The sequence below is a fragment of the Triticum aestivum genome, chromosome 6B, assembly GCF_018294505.1.
Source record: "Triticum aestivum cultivar Chinese Spring chromosome 6B, IWGSC CS RefSeq v2.1, whole genome shotgun sequence".
Lineage (NCBI taxonomy): Eukaryota > Viridiplantae > Streptophyta > Magnoliopsida > Poales > Poaceae > Triticum > Triticum aestivum.
In genome coordinates, this window is record NC_057810.1 from 449,315,577 (window position 1) to 449,340,590 (window position 25,014).

Consider the following 25,014-nt stretch of genomic DNA (forward strand, 5'->3'; position numbering starts at 1 on the left):
GCATGAAGCCTTGGACGAAATATACAAGATGCAACATCATAAATTTCGTCTGGAGGCTATTCTAGGTGCTGCATCACCTTTTTGTTGGGCCAGGCCCATGTAATTTCAAAATACATAAGTATAGGCTATTTTTAGAGTTCGTATGTGTGGGGAAACAAGAGATAGGGTTGGTTTCGGACCCCTCCACTAGGGGCCACGAAATTCCCCCCTCTTCCTCCATATATACAGCCCGTAGGGCACCGTTTAGACTTTGGGTTTTGTTTAGATTAAAGTTCGCCATAGCTGCAACTTCGCGTACTTCGTTTGTGTTCAACGACCAGACAAAGGCATCACAGAACCCCACCTTGATCAATAAAGCTTTCCTCTTATATTCGCAATATCCAGATTGCAATCTTAGTTTCTTGCTTGTTCTTCGTTTGCCTACAGGAAACAGACCTTCGTGGTCAGGTTGATCGTGCTCCGGCGTGGTCAATAACCTCTCGAAGTTGGTTTAGTGATTGCTAAGGCGCGACGTCCTCGCACGTTCGTAGTCGGATCGTCAAAGTCGACTTCCTGCAAAATGATAGCCACCATCTCATCGAAACACGGGACACCTTTGCCTCTACCACAGACCTTCGGCTCCATAGTTATTAGCTAGATGGATTCTTCTCTCTCTTTGAATCTCAATGCAAAGTTCTCCTCGATCTTCTTGGAGATCTATTCGATGTAACTCTTTTTGCGGTGTGTTTGTCGAGATCCGATGAATTATGGGTCTATGATCAAGATTATCTATGAGAAATATTTGAATCTCCTCTGAATTCTTTTATGTATGATTTGTTATCTTTGCAAGTCTCTTCGAATTATCAGTTTGGTTTGGCCTACTATATTGATCTTTCTTGCAATGGGAGAAGTGCTTAGCTTTGGGTTCAATCTTGTGGTGTCCTTTCCTAGTGACAGCAGGAGCAGCAAGGCACGTATTGTATTGTTGCCATCGAGGATAAAAAGATGGGGTTTATATCATATTGCTTGAGTTTATCCCTCTACATCATTTCATCTTGCCTAATGTGTTACTCTGTTCTTATGAACTTAATACTCTAGATGCATGCTGGATAGTGGTTGATGTGTGGAGTAATAGTAGTAGATGCAGAATCGTTTCGATCTACTTGTTGCAGACGTGATGCCTATATACATGATCATGCCTAGATATTCTCATAACTATACACTTTTCTATCAATTGCTCGACAGTAATTTGTTCACCCACCGTAATACTTATGATATCTTGAGAGAAGCCACTAGTGAAACCTATGGCCCCCGGGTCTATTTTCCACCATATAAGTTTCTGATCTACTTTATTTTGCAATCTTTATTTTCCAATCTATATCATAAAAATACCAAAAATATTTATCTTATTATTATCTCTATCAGATCTCACTTTTGCAAGTGGCCGTGAAGGGATTGACAACCCCTTTATCGCATTGGTTGCAAGGTTATTATTTGTTTGTGTAGGTACGAGGGATTTGCGTGTAGCCTCCTACTGGATTGATACCTTGGTTCTCAAAAACTGAGGGAAATACTTACGTTACTTTGCTACAACACCATTTCCTCTTCAAGGGAAAACCAACGCAGTGCTCAAGAGGTAGTAGTCACCCGCAGCAGGCGGCGGGTGAAGTAGTGAGCAAGATGGTGCGGGAGAATCTCCGGCGGCGCTGACGAGCTCGGCGTTGCGGTCCAGCCGGTCCTCGTAGAGGTCGTCGATGTGGCGGTAGCGCAGGACCTCGCGTGCCATGAGCAAGCAGCCTGCGCGTTCGCATGCCCGCGACGAGCGTGACGGTGAAGCGGCCGCCGGGGTCAGCGACGGAGTGGCAGTGCGTCCATCCCGCCGCATAGAGGGCTACATCGACGAAGCCTGCTGCTCGAAGGCCGCGGGGCTAGTGGCAGCGTTGGCCGTGGGCAACGGGGAACGACATGGAGCACCATCACTGGTGGGCGCCGTCTAAGCGACGCGGGCCGCGAGGGCGGCCCGGGGCTCAGCACGAACTCGACGAGCGTCAACCATGGGGACGGCGAAATGGTGGCGAATCGACTGGAAGAAGAAAGGCTCCGACACACCCCTACCTAGTGCGCCAAATGTCGGATTTTGGGTTTCGCAGACCCTTGAGAGGTTCAAACTCTGGGGAGCGTGCGAAGAACTCAACCTCCCAGTCTGCCTACTCACCAATCTCACGGCCTAGCTCAATGAACAGGAAGGAAACGAGACACAACAGCTTACCCAGGTTCGGACCACCTTGCGGTGTAAAACCATACTCCTGCTTTGTGGTGGATTGGCCTCGAGGGGCTGAGGATGAACTAGTACAGTGGGAGAACAACCTCAAGAGGAGGAGTGTTCTTCGGCTCGAGTGAGCTGGTGAGTGTGAGGATGGAATGGATCTGATCCGGTCTCCTCTCCCGTGTCGTCGTCCCTTCTCTATGGTGGTGGTTAAGTCCTATTTATAGCGGCCTTGGTCCTCTTCCCGAATGAAAGGCGGGAAGGGATCCCACAACGGCCAAATTCGAAGGGAGACAACTAGTACATGCTATCCTGACAAAAGTAGTCTTCGCCTGCAAAAGCCTTTGGTCGTGACGCCGTGGTGGGCTCGGTGATGACCTCCGTCCTGCGGTCCTGGCGGTCTTGGTCTTGTTGCACGGGAATGAAAACCTTTGGCTAATTCCTCGGGACTCTGCGTTTGCGCTTGCCTCTTTAGCACCGAAGGGGAAACTGATACACTACGCCCGCTGACGCCCGTCTAGCCTTGGTCGTCATGGCTCACGTCATCCGAACCTCGCGAGGTGAGGCTTGCATAGGAATATCCGCTCCTCAGGAGCCAGCCTGGGGAGGCTGCTCCTCTAGAGGTCTTGGTGTCGTCCGCCTCGCGAGGCTTGGCCCCTCGCGAGGGTCTTGAGTTGCTGATGTCGAGGCTGGGCCATACCAGACCGTCGATGGGGCCACGCCGTGGGCCGCAGGCAGGCAAGTCTGGTTACCCCCGTTCCCAGGACGCCGACATCCGCCCTCGACAATCGACGCCAAAACGTCAGCAGCTAGCACATGTAGGTGCGCCCAACAACCCATGCGCATCCCTTCATCTTGCCTCAGATCCGAGAGGGAGAGGTGAGAAGTATACAGCGTGTGGCGGCTGTGAGGGATCTTCGAAGGCAGGGGACCATGGCGGAGTGTGGCAGCGTAAAATTAGCTAGATGGGATGTGATGAATCCTCTAACGTATCAGGTTAGTCCAGAACACCCCCCCTCCGATCCACCTAATGTGTTACTGGTTTGCCGCCAATCTAGGTATATATAAGATGCCATGTCTCGTGGTTTATTTTTGCTTTTGTTCATACATGAGTGAATACATCCACTATGGAACCATGTACATAAATTAGTTGCAGTCCCTTGCATCTAGCGAGCGATGAATTCCTATTGGCTCCAGTGAATGCATACATCCAAATATGAACATTATTTTGATTGATTTGACACACCCACCGGAAAATCTAATCCTGGCTGGATTGAGTGAAAAGATGAAGTTCTTAAGATTCGTGAAGATCTCATTTAGACTTGAGGTACTAATCCTTCTGATTCTCCATGCATCAGTTTCCTCTGCGATACAGTTTATTTATTACTGTGTTACCTTCAGATGGCTACAACTTTACTCTCCTTTGTTTCAAGGATCCACATAAGCATCTGGTAGATTGGTCATAGATACCAAATTTCCTTTTGGATTTTCCAGGGTCTTTGCTTGCTGGCATGCACGTCAATTATTTGGCAAAATGTCAGACTAATAAAGTGGGTGAAGACACTGCACATGGTTGTTTGTTAACGGTAGATACTGCAACATTTCAACCAAGTCTATAGAGGCAAGTAATTTGATTTTCTAGATATCTACACATGGAATTATAGTTTGGGCAGTTCATGTATATCAGCATGTGTTCCTCTTTTTTCATAGATAGTCATCTTAACGAGTTCAACACACTAGCAAGATTTTCGTCAACCATTTCAGTTTACTATCTGTTGCTTTTTTTGGCTGTCACATATTGGCCTCACAACAATAATTTGGTACTTCATTGCCGTACAAGATTCCTTTCGCTTGAATTGTGATCAGAAGATACTTGCTTCATGTCTTTCAGATACTGTTACACTAGCTTACGCTGGGGATATGGAGTGTGCATCCAGATTTGACAAAATTTCATAATTGAAGGTATAGTTGTTGATCCAAGTTATGCTTACACGCACATATGCATGTGAATATGTTTTCTCTCATTAATAATGATACTTATGAGAGTATCTTTTTCTTTTGTAGCACGAGGGGACAATGGTTAGTGTGGAACAGGTTAAAGGAGAAACTTGATCAATATGAGACAGACACTTTCTTGAATGTTGCCTTGGTAATATATTGTTTGGGTGTACAGTTGAGTTTCGTCCACTTAACCAATCAACTCATATAACCAATAATATGCGTGTTGATTTTTTTGCATGTTTAGCGTCACTTTATTGGCTGCAAATTTGTTATCGATATGAATGATTAATTTAAGATAATGTGTGACAAATTTTTGTGTTGTCATGGACGACACGTGTTGAATGCCGGAGAATACCTCTGTACTTAATGTTTTATTTTGCACTTTAAGATAAACAGGGATTTTTTTCTTTGCATTAGTTTTACTTGATTTTGTAGCATCTATTTATACATTTATTTGTTATACAAGATTCCCGCAGCAACGCGCAGGGTATCACCTAGTTAACTAGTATATGGATAGGGCAAGTTAGGGTCCTAAACAGATAAACAGGAATCCAATCTTAGTGTGAAGCCAGCCATATAATTGGAAACGAAATGCTTACATTTAACAAATGCATACTATTCCTTTGCTGCCGTTCCTGTTATTTAGCATGCAGAAGGGCATGAGAAGCAAGCAAGCAGGATAAAGAAAAAAAGACAGAAAAGTGTGAGGCTTATGGAAGGAAATAATTAGGCATCCTTCGTTATTTTAAGGCTACTGAAAGAAACATGACAATAAAAGAACGAAACTGCATTTTCTTATTCAACATGGTCAGGAGGGATTAGCACAAAGAAACAAGGGCTCTTCACCGTCGAGCTTCTGGTTAGCAAACGAGTAGCAGCAGCACGTAGGTCGCCTCCCACCTCATCTTCTTGCTTAGTTTCATCTTCCTTCCACAACAACACCAATTAGAGAAAGCCCAAGGGACCAAAAGTCCAAAACCCAAAGAGGAATAGAGGGAGGGAGATATCAATCGAGTGAACTACCTGGTGTACTTGTTGTAGCATCTTCCTGGTGTCCCTGGCTTATGCTCCTAACCTACTGATTTTAGCTCACTGTTGTCCGCAGCCGCACCACCAAGTCGCCAATCGCCCCCACTGTCTTTAATGGATCCAGGGACAGCAGGCAACACCAATGGGGATGTTCAGGCCGGGAAGCTGCCGGGGCTATCGCCCCGTGCCTGCCCATACGCGGCCGACTGTGATGGCTGCGGCTGGCCCAACATCTGCGGAGGGGTGACGCTTGCTGGTTCAGCGGCATGGGCGGTGTGATCGCGCCCCACTGTGGCGGATACTGGGGGTGCGGTTGGGTGATGCCGGGCTACAGCTCCTGCATATGCAGGTAGGGTGGATGGCGGGATGAACCCTTGCGCGTGGTCAAAGAGTTCAAGCTTGCATTCCAAGATTGGTCCATATGTATAAGTTGTAAGTACTTGTACCAAATAATTGTGTATAAACAGAGGAGCTTCTAGATTACTGCAGGACAAACAGTTGCAAAGCAGAATCATACCTGGTAAACAATGCATGAACATCCAAGTCGTTCCCCTTTAGTTTTGGACCAGTCCTGTACCACCCAACAACATGCTCCTTGGCTGCATCCGAAACAACTCATAAGTACACAGCAGAAATAAACCGCACACGGCAAGTCCAGCATACCTGATGAGAATTCTAAAACAGCATACCATTGATGCTCTTGAACATGGAGAACACAGACTCATGGTAATTATGGTCGAGGAACCGGATCCTCGGGTCCTTGTCATCCTCCTCAAATGGCACTGCAAGATCAAACGCCGCCATAATTAACAAATTCAGCAAACCTCCACCGTAAACAGCTCTACAGATCTAATCACGCAAGGGTTTCACACGCCAGCAGATCTAACTGCAGCTACGGCCAGGACGAGTTCCGCGAACCCTAGGCCCCGGCAGAGGCGCGGATTTCTTCGGAAACAGGCGGGGCGGACCCGGACGGCGCAAACCCTAGCAGGCCAGAGACGGGGGCTTCGCTCGCATACGAGTGTAGGAGTTGGTGACGTCGATGACGCCGCGGGAGGAGGTGCCGAGGAGCACGCCAACAATGCGCTTCCGGGTGTCGCGGGCGATGCAGTTGTAGTGGTCGACGATGCTGAGCAGCACAGCGGGTGCACCACCACCTTCTCCAGCGTCCGCCCCGAGAGCTACCCCCCCCCCCCCCCCCCCCCCCCCCCCCTCTCTCCTCGGCGCAAAACCCTAGCGGCGGATCTACTGTATGGCGGGATGAACCCTTGCGTGCGGTCGAAGGAGGAGGGCGTCAGGGTGGTTTGGGTTTGGGAGAGATGGTCTGGCGAAGGTGGGGGTGTAGGGGATGTGAGATTATTTTCCTGGTTTTGCTGGTTTGGACACCGATTTTTTTTGTGCGATTTTTGTGTGCGGGAGTCGTGCGATGGGCCCCGTGGATCTAGCGCGAGGGGTGAGGTCAAACCATCACGACAAGGACCATGACAGACAGATCCCCATTTAATAGTAGAGACATGGAGATGCATAAATGGTAAAAACTGCATACCACAACGATGCCATGAAATAAGAGAAGGAACTAAAGTGAATGAGAACAAGAAACTCAACAACAAATGGCAACACAAAGTCTTGCAGTTTATCGACTTCTTTGACAGACGCTATATAATACCATCCAGCAGTCTCATAATTACCCTGAATTGAATTAAATTATCAAAAACACATCACATGTTCAGGGTTGTAAACAAGACTCTCAACAAGGAAATCCAAAGTGTCGGCACAGAGAATTAGTGAAATAATACCCAACTAATTCAATGGGTATATGAATGGGGCGCATCACCTTACAATGGTATGATCCAGCCAAGTTATAGTAGGCTTGTGATTTCAGTAGTCCATGACTGCTTGAAGAGAGAACAGTCTCACTCAGTTGCTCAACCACAAAATGCTGGCCAGTAAAGAAATACTGGTTGGCAAGGTGGTTGAGTGCCAAAGTGCAATAAGGATAAATTTCTAAGGCTCTACTCATTTTATCCATTCCTCTGCGGATTTCACCAACTATGGCAAAGTTGCAGATTTTAGAAAATAATCAGAAAAAGGGTGAGAAGAAAATTTCTTTTGCAACTCCATGATCGCAAGTGCTACTAGCGCAAAGTTTTCAGGGTCCAACTGTGAAGTAATTGTACGTGAATAAAGACATGAATTCATCTTAAGAGACAATTCTTCTACATGAAACAAGAGACAGAAAAAGAACTAGCCTGTAAGACTTGTTGAAAAGCTTGTCAAGCCCTGTCTAGCTGACCAAGTTTGTATCGACAAAAAGCTATACCAAGCCTTACAGCAGCAGGACAATCTGCATAGCCCCGTAGGGCTCTCTAGAAAGATGATTGAAATTTATAGCATATTACTGCAAAATATCATGGAACTGTCAAAAAGGAATTGAGCTGTCTTCAAATTTATAGCATGTTCCAAAGTAGTTAACCTTTTCCCAATCCACATAGACGGTTCAGTTTCATCTATCCTCGACGCCCTATTGTAGTACTGAGTCGCATCTTTGAAATGTACTTACTTTTGTGGCGGTCTCTCAGCCTTTCCCAGAAAAGGATGAGAAGCATCCAAAGCATTAAGGATGGCTATCCGCTCATATTTCACATCAGCATATTAATCATCGATTCCTGCAGAGATGAGGAAATAGTTCAACAACAGCCGGTTTATACTTATATATATAAAAATAGAAACAATGAGAAAGAGCTACTCCCTCCGTTCCTAAATGTAAGTATTTTTAGAGATTTCACTACAGACTACATACGGAGCAAAATGAGTGAATCAACACTCTAAATATATCTATATACATCCGTATGTAGTTTGCAGTGGAATCTATGTTTCTAAGGCGTCTGTAAGGCGACGCCTAGGCGTCGAGGCGCCCCCCCCCCCCCCAGCGCCTTAAAGCGAAGCGTCGCCTTAAAACATAGGTGGAATCTTTAAAAAGACTTATATTTAGGAACGGAGGGAGTAGTGTGGTACAATCAAAGGTGATATTATTGTTCAGATCATAAATAATAGTGCAGGAAAAGAATTATAATAAAAACTAACCTGGGCCTGATCCTTCCTCTAGAATCTGTAGGAACTGCTCTATCTTTCCTTGCTTGAAGTATTCTCTCTGCATCAATGATTTTTTCAGAAGTAAATAAGATACACAACTGGACATTTCCTCTAATGTTTAAATAGGTACCAATCAGGATAGTTTGATTTCACAGCAAAAACTAGGCTTCAGAAAAATAAAACGCAGAAGGAGTAAAATTGGATCAAGCGCGACAATAAGATGACAGCATATATAGACTGTAAACAGCAACAATATTATACTTGTAAGAATCCAATTCCGTCCTTTAAGGATGACAGGAATATAGAACATAATAGCTCCAAGAAATTTGAAGAGAAAGCATGTATCTCTTCCAATGTTTCCAATGCTGTCTCTCTAGTGGCATTCTTTTGCTATTCTTTCAGATTTGCTTAATTCATCCTCAACAACAACATCATCTTTGCTAGTGACTGACAAAGCTTGCTTATTTTGTTTAAGTCAGACAGAAAATTCTACGGCCTACTTTCAGTTCTTTTTATCAATGTAATATACAATGCAATTCAAATGTATGATGATAACGATTATTGATGTTTATCTCAGATGATTGTGTGGCATGATATGTACCTTCTGATTTCATCTGTTGTACTCTTTTTGAATGCATATTTTCTACATTTAATAGTTCCTTGCGTGTGTCTGATACTTGGCCAGACCAAACAAGGTTTGATTGCTGTGGCCACAACAATTCTATCCAGCTTAGCCACCTCCTCGATAAGATGTTTCCTTATTTGGTTATACTTTTAAGGGCAGCAGGTAGTATAGAATAGATAGATGTGAAGGAAAAACGATTGAAAACAGATAGATGTTTAAGAAAAACGATTGAGTGTGCAGTGTTTATTCTTTTTTCTTAAATTTGTTTGTTCGTTGTGAATTTTAAAGTGATTAATTATCGTGCTGAAATAAAAATAATAGGATATGAAAACCTATGAATCATGTCATGACAACCGGCATCTTCTTCAATGTAACCTAAAATAAATGCCACAGCTGACATTAATAAAAGCTACCTTGTTTCTAAATTACTACTATATGCTGCCTTCCTGCATTCTGAGTATACATTTGTTTGCCCAGGTTGTGCACGAGTTCCAAGGGAGGCGCCAAGCAAAGACTCACCTTGGGGGAGCAGGGAGTAGAGATTGGTTTACCTAGCGTAGCCTGGACCGTCCATGCAGAGAGATTGGGTTTATATGAGTGCGGGTATGGCAACCATCAGTCTCGCCAACTGCAGATTTGCTCGCCATGGAGAAGCTTGTTTCTTACCTACAATCATCAGGGAGAAGAAGGTTGTTTCTTACCAAATCATCATGGAGGAGAAGGTTGTTTTGAAAATCTATTTTTCTTTCTTGGCAGGATTATAAGTGGAATATGTAAGTACCAGGCTCCACTAAAAACTAGTAGAAATCAACATCCAAGATCACTTAACATGATAGTACAATGTTGTCTTTACAAAGAAAAGTAAAGACAAAAACAGGGAAATCCCTCCAAACACAAAAATCCTCAATGGTGCAAATAGACCTAAAAGTAAGTAAATAGATATCGCATAACAAATGCGACTGCGACAAGGATCTGGACCATCAGTTCATCACCGACACAAGATTATTCATTCATTCAGAGCACCCACTCAATGTCCTCGTCGGTGAAGACAAAACGTGCGCACTTGTGCTTGACCATCTGAAGGGTGTGCTGGTCATCACCGGCGCCAGCAATCATCTCTACGCCGGTGAGCACAGAAAAGCACCCGCCTATTTCTCCTTCTGCAAAGGTCTTAGCGGTGAGAAACTTGCGGTCGCCAAGGTAGAGAAGCTCGAGCTGTTTCGGAAGCCACGCCTCTCCATCAGGCAGGTTCAGATCTTCCCATATTTTGGGTGCTGTGGGCTGCCGTCCATTGTCCATGGCAGAGAGGTCCATGGCACACAGGTGGTTGGGGCTTGAGTCTGAGAATCCAAACCATAGGTTAAACTCAGGGACGTACTGAGCTCTGCCATTAAAGGGCAGCTTCCATTCCCCAACATGGCTCCATTTGTCCGAGAGCCTCCATCCTAGACAGTGTCTAGAGTCAGAGCATGCCGTCTCAAAGCTGTAGGTGCCTATGCGGCCACCACATGATATGTAGATGGTGGAGCAGCCATCGCCATTGACCACAGTGGTAAAGGAGGTAATAGAAGATGGTTGGTACCAAGGTTCGAGGACAAAAGGAGGCGGTGGAAGAACTCGCCAACACCATGGCGGCATCAAGCTGCTGCTCCTGAATTCCCTGGGCGTGGGCTCAAGGACCTCAAAGCATCGACGGGCGTCCTTCAAGGGTTCGGTATCCAACACATAAATGCTGTCTTCGTCGCCGCCAGGGTGCGCGATGGAGAGGCACATGGGTTTGACTCCCTTAGGCGTGTTGAGACGGCCCAGGGTGGTGTGCACCTGTTTGTCGGCGTCGTACAGCCGGGTCTCGCCGATCGTATTGGCATAAATCATTCTGCCATCGCTGGTGGGGCGGGGGGTGAGGAGCGCGAACATATCCAAGGTGCCACCTGGGGCAGCTGCAGTGAAGTTCGTGCTTGGGCTCGGCAGGTCCTGGATCTGCATCGCTGGGAATGATTCCTTCATCTTGCAAGCCTCATCTGCTGCCCCAAGTGCAGCTTCTGTTGACCCGTAGAAGAAATGGTGGTAAGGGTCCATGCGGCGCACCGAATAGACACCTTGGGTCCAGTTCCGCGTCACCAGATTCACAAACCGCCTGTTCATCTTCGTCTCTGGAAAACCACAACAAACTTGGACCTTCTCAGCCTCTCTGATAAAAGGAGAAAATAAACAAATTGGCAAGAACGTAAAGATGGAGACTTTTGACGATTATCATACCTGAAATTGGTGATCAAGAAGCCTTCACGCTAGGTCTGTATGGTATTGGGACAAACCGGCGGCGAGGGGATGGACAAGGGGCAGGGGGTTGTGCGGCGGGGCCTGGGACGGGAGCTAGGTTTTGCAGACTTGCTCTTCGTTTTATGGCCCAGTTCTTTTGGCTTAATTCTGAAGAATTACTGGCCGGAGAATCACAATCGCAAAAACTCGTTTCTTCCCCAGGAATCATCCGAGAATTATCAAAATCGCTAGTGTATTTGAGAATCATGGAAACTCGGCAATTCTGGCAATTCTAGCCGGGCCCTTAAAAGAAAATTGTTCGTTTTGAACTACTACCCCAATTGGGGACTTAAATTACAGCCAATATGTCACCGGGCCAGCCCCACCGAGCGACCTCATACAACAATTACAGGTTAGAATTACAAAAAAGAACTGGACAGACAATTCTGTGGGCAGACGATTCTGCGGGCAGTTTCCAGAATCATAATTCTCCAGAATTATAGGGCGAAAAGAACTGGCCCATAGGAGGTTACCACCGACTTGGGCCACGGGCCGAACGACAGTTCGCACAAAAAGACACGGCTTGTTTAGGTGTCGCTACCCGCAAACGAATGCGCACCCCTCAAAAAAAAGAGCAAACGAATGCGCACCCATAAAGAAAAAAAGCAAACAAATGCGCGGTAATCATCAAACACATTAAGATACGCATCAAGGGCGCCTTCCCGCGATAGCCACGTTATCACAGGTACGAAAGAAAAAATAGATCGTTTCGTATCGCTAGATGATCGAAAGGGAAAGAAAAAAAAAGCAATTCGTCGGGCGCCTTCGCTTCCTCACGAAGCAAACCTTCTCGAGCCCCCACCCCCTTTTTTTCTCTCCTCGTTTTCTCTTCCCTGGGTGGGTAGCTAGGGTTGCCACCGCCGCCGCCCCATCGCCACATCCCAGCTCCTCCGGCGCCCGCTCCTCCGACGGGAGGAGGAGAACATGGTGGCGGCGGCTAGTGGGAAGGGGGCGTCCGGGTCAACGAGGTGCTGCGATACGAGGCGAAGGACGAGGACGAGGTCGGAATCACCGTTGGCACGCACGGGTGGACCAGCGGTGAGCCCGACGCCAGCACTACCAACATCGGCACCGGCAGGGGCGCGCTCGAGGAAGGCGCAGCCGCGCAGGCGTGGAGGACGTGCGCACCCATAAAAAAAGCAAACGAATGCACGGTAATATAGTTTATTCTATTTTCTGTCCTACAACTCTAGGTTGTATATTTATAGAGTAATATTTTTTTGAAAAGGAGGAAATACCCGGCCTCTGCATCTTGCATCTGAACAATTCATGCAACCATTTTATTAATTATTCACAAAAACCAGACGGAGAAATACATCAGTAAGGCAGAAGCCAACATGTAGGCAACACTGGTTGCTACTCATATCCCCTTGATGAAGGTGTGCCGACTGTCCAAGCCTAATACCAAACAGACATCGCACCCCAAGCCTAACATCTAAAGCCGGATCCCCCAGCCCCACCACATACCGGGACTGGGTCACAGACCGGTCCGACGCACTCTCAAAGGCACTCGCCGCCATCTTCCGCCGGTCCATCTCCAGAGCAGGAACTGACGCATTGACCTTGCCTGGCCTGCCATCGATGCCACCACGGTGCCAGACAACTCCACCATCCTGCACATATTCGTCCACACGCGCCCGTCGCCGAACCTCCGCAGCGCCAATACCGTCTGGATCCGCCGTCGGTGTTGCGGTAGATGTAACACCGCTCCTCCTCTTGTCCCTCCAACCAACACTTGCTCCAGAACCCTCAGGAGGGAAAGCGATAAAACGCCATCATTGTTCGATCCGAGAGACCCAGATCTAGGGTTTCCCCTGGAACATCCCGAGCCTGATGACGCAAACTGCAACGACGATGCCTCGACAAGGAAACGACATCTAAAATGTCGCCATCGTCCGCCATGACCGTAGTCGGCACGATTTTCATCGGTAGTTGCTCCACCAGGCGTGCACCGCCGGCGTCGTTGGTCCCTTCAACCGGAGCAAACTCCAAAACGATGCCCTGAAGAGGGACTACGATGCAAAAGCACCGCAGCTCTATCCCAAGGAGATCTAGGGTTTTCCCGGAGTAGCCCACGCTGTCAAGGACCAGACGAGGGTAGAATCCTGGTGGATCCGCCCAGCTGCCGACGTGTCACACCCGCCACCTCACCAACGACAATCCAGCAACCAAGGCCCACGCCTGGGCCCAGATCCGGCCGCGACGCCGCCAACCGATCCGGTCACGCCACCATCGTCCCTGGCGACCGCGATGCACCAAACCGCGAAGCCACCTGCCACGGAGGAATGGAATCGCCGAAGCGCCGCCACCACACAACGTGACGTCCGGCCCGATGCCACGCTCTGGCCTGCGCCAGCCCCACACAAGCCAAAGGACCAGGAGCCCCTCGCCGCCGGTGAAGGCAAGGCTTCGCCTTGCCGCGCCCTTGGGCGGCGGTGAGGGAGGAGGAGAAGAGGGGGAGTCCGGCCGACGGGATCTGGGGGCCTCCCGGCCGCCACGCGGGGGGCGACTCGGGAGGGACGACTCAGGAGGAGGGGTAGCAGACCCTATATAACTCCAGTTGTAAGGATCGATTTCTAGTCGAGTAGGTTCATAATAATTTTTGCAAAGCTTTCGCATAATTTTCTTTCGGCCATTCATTCTATTCAAAGAATCTCTCTTCCAAAATCATACATGAGGTTTTCATCTCATGCAGCTCCTCTCACTCTCTGGAATGTCCGATTAACTGCTGCTCAATGCAATCAAATGATACAAAGTTGTTCAACGACCTAAACGCGAACACAAGAAATTAAGAGCAAACGAATGTGCACCCTAAAAAAAAGCAAACGAATGTGCGGTAATATAGTTTATTCTATTCTCTGTCCTACAACTCTAGGTTGTATATTTATAGAGTAACTAGAACAATGCCCGCACATTGCAACGGGATATAAATATTCTAGTACGTTAACTTGTGATCTACCTATCAATAATAATGCGATTGTGTAAATAAATGTTTATCAAATTCTGACCGTGAATTACCTTATATTTTGATTAGAAGTTTGATAAAATAAATTAAAATGATGGATTATCATATACATGAAAGGTTGGACGAAGGGATGTGGGAGAAAAGGTGAAATGAGAACCTTATGTTCCTTTAAGTAGTAGAGATAAATAGTAGAGATATAACTCAAGTTGTAAGGATTGATTTCTAGTCGAGTAGCTTCACAATAATTTTTGCAAAGCTTTCGCATAATTTTCTTTCGGTCGTTCATTCTATTCAAAAAATCTCTCTTCCAAAATCGCACATGAGGTTTTCATCTCATACAGCTTCTCTCACTCTCTGGAATGTCCGATTAACCGCTGCTTTGTGCTATCAAATGATACAAAGTTGTTAAAAGACCTAAACGCGAACACAGGAAATTGCGTACCTTTAGACGCCTTACCAAAGGAAATTGCATTGGGAGCAATGGCGGATCTAGGATTTGTCGTTGTGGGGGCAACCATTGGCAACACTACAAGTGGTAACAATTTTTTCCTGTCGATCACATTACAAAATTTTGAAGTTTTTGTCCAAAATCAAACTTCTTTAAGTTTGATCAATTTTATAGAAAAATTTGCTAATTTCTACAAACATCAAATATATATTATGAAAATATATGCTATTCTGAATCTAGTGAAGATAATTTGGTGTTGTAAATGTTAGTATATTTTTTTTACATTTTTGGCTAAACTTTAAAATGTTTGACTTAAGCCAAACCCATAACTTTAAATATTTTGGAATGAAAGGAGTAACCTTTTTTTAGGGAAGGGAGGGTGTAACTAGTTGTACTCCTCGTGCCTTTGTTTGTTACAAGATCTCTACTCCTAAAAGGTGAGTCCGTACGTAGTTCGTTGGTTATCTCTTCTCCTTTGATTACGCACATCCTCCCACCGTTTTTGGTAAAGCCTCCCACGTCCTCGCCGATTTTTATTATCTCAACAGTAGAACTTGTAGAGAATGAAACTCATTGAAACCCGCTTGAAACCTAAGCCTACCCCTCCCGCATCCCTACCCGCCGCAAGTCTCTCACGGCCGATCAGGATGGCGCCTCATGTGTCGCCATCTTGGTGTCATAGTCCTCTTCCCTCCTTCCTCCAATTCTTGCCTCTAGGTCAACCCTTCCGATCGCGGTGCCGCAGCTCCTCTTTACATCGACCAATCCTACCTTCTCCCAATCATCTTGTTCCTCTATCTCTGGATCAGTGGCGACAGGAAAAGGCATCGTTGGTTGAGGCAACAAATCAAGACGCAACACCCCTCTTTGTCTATCTGAGCATGCGCCTCTCATTCTCTCTCTAGAACAGCGGAACTCGGGGGCGTGTGGCAGCGGCCTGAAGGTGCGGGCCTCCTGATGCTAATGTCCGCGAGGATCTCACATGACAATTGTTAAGGGAGCTCGTCCAGCTCTAGGGTGATGAAGAAATCGGCCATTGCTGGTGATACGTCTCCAACGTATCTATAATTTATGAAGTATTCATGCCATATTTACAACAATTTTATATAGCTCGAAGGAAATATGCCCTAGAGGCAATAATAAAGTTGTTGTTTTATATTTCCTTATTCATGATAAAGGTTTATTTACTCATGCTAGAATTGTATTGATCGGAAACCTAAATACATGTGTGAATACATAAACAAACACCGTGTCCCTAGTGAGCCTCTACTTGACTAGCTCGTTGATCAAAGATGGTTAAGATTTCCTAACCATGGACATGGGTTGTCATTTGATAACAGGATCACATCATTAGGAGAATGATGTGATGGACAAGACCCATCCGTTAGCTTAGCATTATGATCGTTTAGTTTTATTGCTATTGCTTTCTTCATGTCAAATACATATTCCTTCGACTATGAGATTATGCAACTCCCGAATACCGAAGGAATGCCTTGTGTGCTATCAAACATCACAACATAACCGGGTGATTATAAAGATGCTCTACAAGTATCTCTGAAGGTGTTTGTTGAGTTGGCATAGATCGAGATTAGAATTTGTCACTTCGAGTATCGGAGAGGTATCTCTGGGCCCTCTCGGTAATACACATCATAAGCTTGCAAGCAAACGACTAAGGAGTTAGTCACGAGGTGATGTATTATGGAATGAGTAAAGAGACTTGCCGGTAACAAGATTGAACTAGGTATGAAGATACCGACGATCGAATCTCGGGCAAGTAACGTACCGATGGACAAAGGGAATTACATATGTTGTCATAACGGTTCGACCGACAAAGATCTTCATGGAATATGTAGAAGCCAATATGGGCATCCAGGTTCCGCTATTGGTTATTGACCGGAGAGGTGTCTCGGTCATGTCTACATAGTTCTCGAACTCGTAGGGTCCGCACGCTTAACGTTCGATGATGATATAATATTATATTAGTTATGTGATTTGGTGAATGAATGTTGTTCGGAGTCCCGGATGAGATCACAGAAATGACGAGGAGTCTCGAAATGGTCAAGAGGTAAAGATTGATATATAGGACGATGGTATTCGGACATCGGAAGTGTTTCGGAGAAAACCAGATAGTCATCGGAGTACCAGAAGGGGTACCGATCACCCCTGGGAGAGTATTGGGCCTATTGGGACACAAGAGGGAAGTACAGTAACCCACAAGGGGCTGGCGCGTACCGGTCACCCCCAGGAGAGTATTGGGCCTATTGGGCCACAAGAGGGGTGCACACCAGCCCACAAGGGGCTGGCGTGCCCCCATGGCAGGCGGCCAAGTGGGGAAGGAAATGGGGGAGGATTCGGCCTCCCCTTCCTTCTCTCTTCCCCCTTTTCCTTTCTTCTCCGGCAAATAAGGAAAGGGGGCGCCACTTGGGGAGGACCCCAAGTAGGATTCGGCCTACTTGGGGCGCCGTCTTGGCTGCTCCCTTCCCCCTCCTGACGATGAGGTGTTCCTAGGGTAGGGTCTTAGGCCTGACCTAAATGCCATACCCAAGGTGTAACGCCCCAGAGGTAACTTTCCCCTTTTGTACTCCAACTCTTGCCGTCTCCGGCGCTAAGTTATATTTATTTCTCGGGTTCGGGTCCTTGTCTCCGTGTGTTGTTTTCGTTTTCATGTATCTCATACCATGTCATCACGTGCATTGCATTTGCATACATGTTCGTCTCATGCATTCGAGCATTTTCCCCGTTGTCCGTTTTGCATTCCGGCGCTTCGTTCTCCTCCGGTGGTCATTTCTAGTCTTCTTTCGTGTGTGGGGTTTAAACATCTCCGGATTGGTCCGAGACTTGCCAAGCGGCCTTGGTTTACTACCGGTAGACCGCCTGTCAAGTTTCGTATCATTTGGACTTCGTTTGATACTCCAACGGTTAACCGAGGGACCGAAAAGGCCTCGTGTGTGTTGCAGCCCAACACCCCCCAAATTTTGGCCCAAAACCCACCAAACTCTGCTCCATGTCCTAGAGCGTTCGATCACGATCGTGTGGGCGAAAACCGCACCTCATTTGGACTCTCCTAGCTCCCTCTATGCCTATATATACACCCCTCCGTTTTCGGATCTCTCCCTCTCCCCGAAACCCTAAAAAAAAAAACAGATCAAACCTCCCCGCACCGACGGACACGTCCGCCCCCAGCCGGACGCGTCCGCCGCCGCCCGCCTCCGCCATCCGCGTCGCGCCACGTGGCCCGGGGACCGCTTCGCCGCCGCCGAAGCCCGCCGGCCCGCGGGAGGCCCGCCTCTCGCCCCCACGGGCCAGAACCGGCGCCGCCCGACTCCCTCGATCGGCCGCCCGCGCCCGACCTCCTCTTCCCCGACGCCGGCGCCGGAGTTCGCCGCGCCGCCGCCACCTCGACGCGGTCCGGCCGCCCTGCCGCGCCGTTCCACGCCGCCGTTCGCCGCCCTGAGGCGCCCAGCTCGACGCCGGAGCTCGCCGCCGCCTCCTCGCCGCCCCCTCGTCGCCGGCCGAAGGCCCCGGCCGCAGCCCCTCTCCCCGGCGAGTCCCGCGCCTCTCCGGTGGTCCTCGGCGTCCGTGCCCCGGCGAGCTCAGATCCAGATCCGCGCGTGAACAGTAAACCCTAGGGTTGACTTTTGCCTCTCTCCGTTAAGTTTTTATGCATTCTTTGACTGATGTTATCTCCGCAACCGTAGATCCGTTTTGGGCGTATGATATATCAAAATCTTCGCCTCGACATGTACATCATTTCATTCCATTGCATCATTTGCATTTGAGGTCATCTTGTTACCCAAAATGCTGTTAGAAGGAGGCTTCGTGAGTTAAATTGCAGATCCGTTAGTTCACCATGCACTTTTGTCATTTTTTGCTATATTTAATCCATGCATGATATGCCTGTGCCCCTTTGGGATGTATTGTGAAGCATTTTGTCTTCTTTCCAGAGGTGCCACCCATGCATTTTTAGGATGTGTGTGTTGTCTTGTGCAAGCTTGCGAAGTAGGGTACCTGAGAATGCAGATTTCAGGGACTTGGTGATTTTCACTAAGTCTGGGATATTTTAGTTCATGTTGCTATATGTCCAGCTTGTTTCCTAGCGATCCGTGCCTCTTTTGAGGATGATCAGTAAGGGAGTTTTGATATTTATGTCATGCTCTATCCATCCATGTCTTTGTTGGCATTTTTGGAGTGCTCTAGGTTGACTCAATCGAGCTCAACTTTTGCTTCGTTGTTAATCTGGGCAGATCGTCAACTTGTTTGCGATTTCGCCGATGCTACCGTTAGTGTTCCATGCATGCATTGCCTTCGTTCTTGCCATGTGTAGCTAGCACTTTGTGCCTTCTTGCTGGTTATATGCTTTCCTTGCCTGACTTGCGACATTGCTTTCAATGCGGTTATGCCTCTAAGTCGTGCCTCGACACGTGGGAGCTATAGCCGCATCGAGGGCGTTACAAGTATGCTTTCCTTGCCATGACTTGCACCGTAGTGAGTGCATCGAGCTCGTTTATATGCCTTCGTGAGTTAAATTTCAGCATGTCTCAGTTTTCACTAAGTCTGAAAACTGATTGTGTTCGAGCGATGTTCGTAAGCTCGGTAGAGTATTTTGTGAACCCTTTTGGCCCCAGGTCACTTTGGGTGTTTTATTAAGCTTGTTGAGTAGCTCCATGCCATGTTCTTACCTGTCATGTTCAGGTTTTCTATCATGTTGTTTTGCTGCTCCGAAGAGAGCATCGTGATCTGAAATTTCAGACTAGTGTTAAATTCACTAAGTCTGAAATCTGTTTTGCATTTGCGTTTTAGCCATGCTTGTTTGAACCTCTTAATGGATGAATTTGCCTAGGGCTCAGTGCTAGTGTTTTGTCAACCATCTTGTGTACATCACTGCCATATATTTTGTTTTCATGTTTGGTGGCTGTAGCATGTTCATTTCGTTGCATTTAGATGCCTACTTGCTGTAAATCGCAGACCGGTGTCATATCTTAAAACGCTTGCCATTTCCAAACCGTAGCTCCGATTCCTATGATCTTTATATCGTTTTCAAGCGATTTCATCCCCTCTATCCAGTGGCACACTTGGTTTTCCAAGTTGATGCCAGGTTCATGCATTTCCTGTCATATCTTGCATTTTGCATCCCGCATCGCATCCCGCATAGCCTATCGTCATTTCATCGTATTGCTTGGACTTGCCCGTGGTTGATTGTATCCTTGTTGCTTGTTTGTCTTGTTGGGTAGAGCCGGGAGACGAGTTCGCTACCGAGGAGCCCGTTGAGTTTGCTTGTGAGGATCCAGTCAACTCTGACAACTGTGCAGGCAAGATGATCATACCCTCGAAATCACTACTATCTTTGCTATGCTAGTTTGCTCGCTCTTTTGCTTTGCCACTGCTACGATGCCTACCTTTTGCTTGTCAGCCTCCCAATTGCCATGTGATCCCCTAACCCTCCATTGTCCTAGCAAACCGTTGATTGGCTATGTTACCGCTTTGCTCAGCCCTTCTTATAGCGTTGTTAGTTGCAGGTGAAGATTGGAGCCGTTCCTTGTTGGAACATTTATTTACTTGTTGGGATATCATTATATTGCTATGTTATCTTAATGCATCTATATATTTGGTAAAGGGTGGAAGGCTCGGCCTTATGTCTGGTGTTTTGTTCCACTCTTGCCGCCCTAGTTTCCGTCATATCGGTGTTATGTTCCCGGATTTTGCGTTCCTTACACGGTTGGGCTATTATGGGAACCCCTTGACAGTTCGTCTTAAGTAAAGCTCTTCCAGCAATGCCCAACATTGGATTTACCATTTGCCTCCTAGCCTTTTCTTTCCCTTGGGTTCTACAGACTCAAGGGTCATCATTATTTTACCCCCCCCGGGCCAGTGCTCCTCTGAGTGTTGGTCCACCTGTCAGCTACCGGTGGCTACCAGGGGCAACTCTGGGCTGGCCTACCCGTACCTAGGACAATCTGAGTGTGCCCTGAGAAAGAGATATGTACAGCTCCTATCGGGATTTGTCGGCACATTCGGGCGGTGTTGCTGGTTTAGTTTTACCCTGTCGAAATGTCTTGTTGTACCGGGATACCGAGTCTGATCGGAATGTCTCGGGTGGAGGTCTATTCCTTCGTTGACCGTGAGAGCTTGTCATGGGCTAAGTTGGGACTCCCCTGCAGGGATTGAACTTTCGAAAGCCGTGCCCGCGGTTATGGGCAGATGGGAATTTGTTAACGTCCGGTTGTAGAAAACCCGAAGTTGACCTTATTTAAAATACACCAACCGCGTGTGTAACCGTGATGGTCTCTTCTCGGCGGAGTCCGGGAAGTGAACACGGTGTTGGAGTTATGCTTGCGCAGGTTGTTCCTTTAGCTTCTCGCTCGTGCTTCGCCTTCTCTTCTCGCTCTCTTTTGCGTATAAGTTAGCCACCACATATGCTAGTCGCTTGCTGCAGCTCCACATATATTTGCCTTATCCATTCCTATGAGCTTAAATAGTTTTGATCGCGAGGGTACGAGATTGCTGAGTCCCTGTGGCTCACAGATACTATAACTCCAGATGCAGGTCCAGGTGATTTCGCTCCAGGTGACGAGTACGAGCTCAAGTGGGAGTTCGACGAGGACTCTCAGCGTTACTATGTGTCTTTTCCCGATGATCAGTAGTGGTGCCTAGTTGGGGTTATCGATTCAGGACCTTGTCGCATGTTGGGTTCTTTTCTATTTTGGCGCCGTAGTCGGGCCATGAGTGTTTGTTTGGTGGTTGTTATTTATGTACTCTGATGTGACGTGGCGAGTGTAAGCCAACTATGTTATCTCCCCCTTTTTATTATATATTACATGGGATGTTGTAATGATTGCCTGACTTGCGACATTGCTTTCAATGCGGTTATGCCTCTAAGTCGTGCCTCGACACGTGGGAGCTATAGCCGCATCGAGGGCGTTACAAGTTGGTATCAGAGCCAGGTGAACTTCGTAAGGTGATCATGAACGAGGCTCACAACTCTCTTCTCTCCATCCACCCTGGTAGTACGAAGATGTATCAGGACCTCAAGCAAGCTTATTGGTGGACTCGAATGAAGCGCGAGATCGCTCAATTCGTGAACGAGTGTGATGTCTGCAGAAGAGTGAAGGCAGAACACCAAAGGCCAGCTGGTCTCCTCCAACCTCTTGCCATTCCAGAATGGAAGTTTGACCACATTGAAATGGACTTCGTGACTGGGTTTCCAAAGTCCAAGCGTGGCAATGATGCTATATTTGTCGTCATCGACAAGCTCACCAAAGTGGCTCACTTTCTGCCTATCAAAGAGTCGATCACTGCAGCTCAATTGGCGGAACTCTATACCTCTCGCATTGTCTCTCTGCACGGTATTCCTCAAGTGATATCTTCAGACCGTGGCAGCATCTTTACCTCCAAGTTTTGGGATTCTTTTCAGAAGGCCATGGGCACCAACATCCGCTTCAGCACAGCTTTCCATCCTCAAACAAGCGGTCAAGTCGAGCGTGTCAATCAGATTCTTGAAGATATGCTCAGGGCTTGTGTGATTTCTTTCGGCATGAAGTGGGAAGATTGTCTTCCTTATGCTGAATTCTCATACAACAACAGCTTTCAAGCAAGTTCGGGCAAGGCCCCCTTTGAAATTCTGTATGGCAGGAAGTGCCGTACCCCTCTCAACTGGTCTGAAACCGGTGAACGTCAGCTGCTGGGTAATGACTTAATCACAGAAGCAGAAGAAATGTGCAAAGTCATTCGTGATAACCTCAAAGCAGCTCAATCCCGCCAGAAGTGCTACTATGATAGTAAGCACCGTGATCTGGCTTTCGAGATCGGAGATCATGTTTACCTCCGCGTCTCTCCAATGAAAGGTACTCGTCGCTTCGGTATCAAAGGGAAGCTTGCCCCTAGATACATGGGACCTTTCAAGATTGTCAGCAAGAGAGGCGACCTCGCCTATCAACTCGAGCTTCCTTCAAACTTTGCAAATGTTCATGATGTGTTCCATGTCTCTCAGCTTCGAAAGTGCTTCAAGACTCCTGACCGCACCGTCAACTTCGAGGACATTGAGCTCCAAGAAGATCTCTCTTATCGTGAGCACCCAGTTGCTATTCTTGAAGAGACTGAACGCAAGACTCGCAACAAGTCAATCAAGTTCCTCAAAGTTAAGTGGTCTCACCATTCCGACCGTGAAGCCACCTGGGAACGCGAGGATCACCTTCGTTCTGAGTACCCGGAGTTCTTTCAGTCCTAGATCTCGGGACGAGATCTTTTCGTAGTGGTGGAGTGTTGTAACGCCCCAGAGGTAACTTTCCCCTTTTGTACTCCAACTCTTGCCGTCTCCGGCGCTAAGTTATATTTATTTCTCGGGTTCGGGTCCTTGTCTCCGTGTGTTGTTTTCGTTTTCATGTATCTCATACCATGTCATCACGTGCATTGCATTTGCATACATGTTCGTCTCATGCATTCGAGCATTTTCCCCGTTGTCCGTTTTGCATTCCGGCGCTTCGTTCTCCTCCGGTGGTCATTTCTAGTCTTCTTTCGTGTGTGGGGTTTAAACATCTCCGGATTGGTCCGAGACTTGCCAAGCGGCCTTGGTTTACTACCGGTAGACCGCCTGTCAAGTTTCGTATCATTTGGACTTCGTTTGATACTCCAACGGTTAACCGAGGGACCGAAAAGGCCTCGTGTGTGTTGCAGCCCAACACCCCCCAAATTTTGGCCCAAAACCCACCAAACTCTGCTCCATGTCCTAGAGCGTTCGATCACGATCGTGTGGGCGAAAACCGCACCTCATTTGGACTCTCCTAGCTCCCTCTATGCCTATATATACACCCCTCCGTTTTCGGATCTCTCCCTCTCCCCGAAACCCTAAAAAAAAAAAACAGATCAAACCTCCCCGCACCGACGGACACGTCCGCCCCCAGCCGGACGCGTCCGCCGCCGCCCGCCTCCGCCATCCGCGTCGCGCCACGTGGCCCGGGGACCGCTTCGCCGCCGCCGAAGCCCGCCGGCCCGCGGGAGGCCCGCCTCTCGCCCCCACGGGCCAGAACCGGCGCCGCCCGACTCCCTCGATCGGCCGCCCGCGCCCGACCTCCTCTTCCCCGACGCCGGCGCCGGAGTTCGCCGCGCCGCCGCCACCTCGACGCGGTCCGGCCGCCCTGCCGCGCCGTTCCACGCCGCCGTTCGCCGCCCTGAGGCGCCCAGCTCGACGCCGGAGCTCGCCGCCGCCTCCTCGCCGCCCCCTCGTCGCCGGCCGAAGGCCCCGGCCGCAGCCCCTCTCCCCGGCGAGTCCCGCGCCTCTCCGGTGGTCCTCGGCGTCCGTGCCCCGGCGAGCTCAGATCCAGATCCGCGCGTGAACAGTAAACCCTAGGGTTGACTTTTGCCTCTCTCCGTTAAGTTTTTATGCATTCTTTGACTGATGTTATCTCCGCAACCGTAGATCCGTTTTGGGCGTATGATATATCAAAATCTTCGCCTCGACATGTACATCATTTCATTCCATTGCATCATTTGCATTTGAGGTCATCTTGTTACCCAAAATGCTGTTAGAAGGAGGCTTCGTGAGTTAAATTGCAGATCCGTTAGTTCACCATGCACTTTTGTCATTTTTTGCTATATTTAATCCATGCATGATATGCCTGTGCCCCTTTGGGATGTATTGTGAAGCATTTTGTCTTCTTTCCAGAGGTGCCACCCATGCATTTTTAGGATGTGTGTGTTGTCTTGTGCAAGCTTGCGAAGTAGGGTACCTGAGAATGCAGATTTCAGGGACTTGGTGATTTTCACTAAGTCTGGGATATTTTAGTTCATGTTGCTATATGTCCAGCTTGTTTCCTAGCGATCCGTGCCTCTTTTGAGGATGATCAGTAAGGGAGTTTTGATATTTATGTCATGCTCTATCCATCCATGTCTTTGTTGGCATTTTTGGAGTGCTCTAGGTTGACTCAATCGAGCTCAACTTTTGCTTCGTTGTTAATCTGGGCAGATCGTCAACTTGTTTGCGATTTCGCCGATGCTACCGTTAGTGTTCCATGCATGCATTGCCTTCGTTCTTGCCATGTGTAGCTAGCACTTTGTGCCTTCTTGCTGGTTATATGCTTTCCTTGCCTGACTTGCGACATTGCTTTCAATGCGGTTATGCCTCTAAGTCGTGCCTCGACACGTGGGAGCTATAGCCGCATCGAGGGCGTTACACAAGGACACTACACAAGAGACCAAGACCTACAAAGTTAAACAGAATATACTGACTGAAATCCTCATGAAGTCAAATCCACTCGGCGGAAGATCTCACTCGGATATGCCAATTGCACTCAACC

General features: G+C 47.9%; 1 protein-coding gene and 1 pseudogene across 2 annotated transcripts; both read right to left on the reverse strand.

Annotated features, from left to right (window-relative positions):
- Window positions 1-4,938: 4,938 nt before the first annotated feature.
- On the reverse strand, window positions 4,939-6,450 carry LOC123137428 (26S proteasome non-ATPase regulatory subunit 7 homolog A-like; annotated as a pseudogene).
- A 2,799-nt stretch (window positions 6,451-9,249) lies between these two features.
- Window positions 9,250-11,520, reverse strand: LOC123137429 (uncharacterized). 2 transcript variants are annotated; one of them, XM_044557178.1, is made up of 2 exons: window positions 11,253-11,520; window positions 9,250-11,164 (listed from the first exon to the last, which is right to left on the reverse strand). In XM_044557178.1, exon 2 carries the CDS (start codon window positions 11,136-11,138, stop codon window positions 10,008-10,010), a length of 1,131 nt encoding a protein of 376 aa, XP_044413113.1. In that variant the 5' UTR covers window positions 11,139-11,164; window positions 11,253-11,520; the 3' UTR covers window positions 9,250-10,007. The 2 variants fall into 2 exon arrangements, with proteins under 2 accessions (XP_044413113.1, XP_044413112.1); XM_044557177.1 differs by having other exon boundaries at window positions 9,250-11,146; window positions 11,253-11,517.
- Window positions 11,521-25,014: the final 13,494 nt, after the last annotated feature.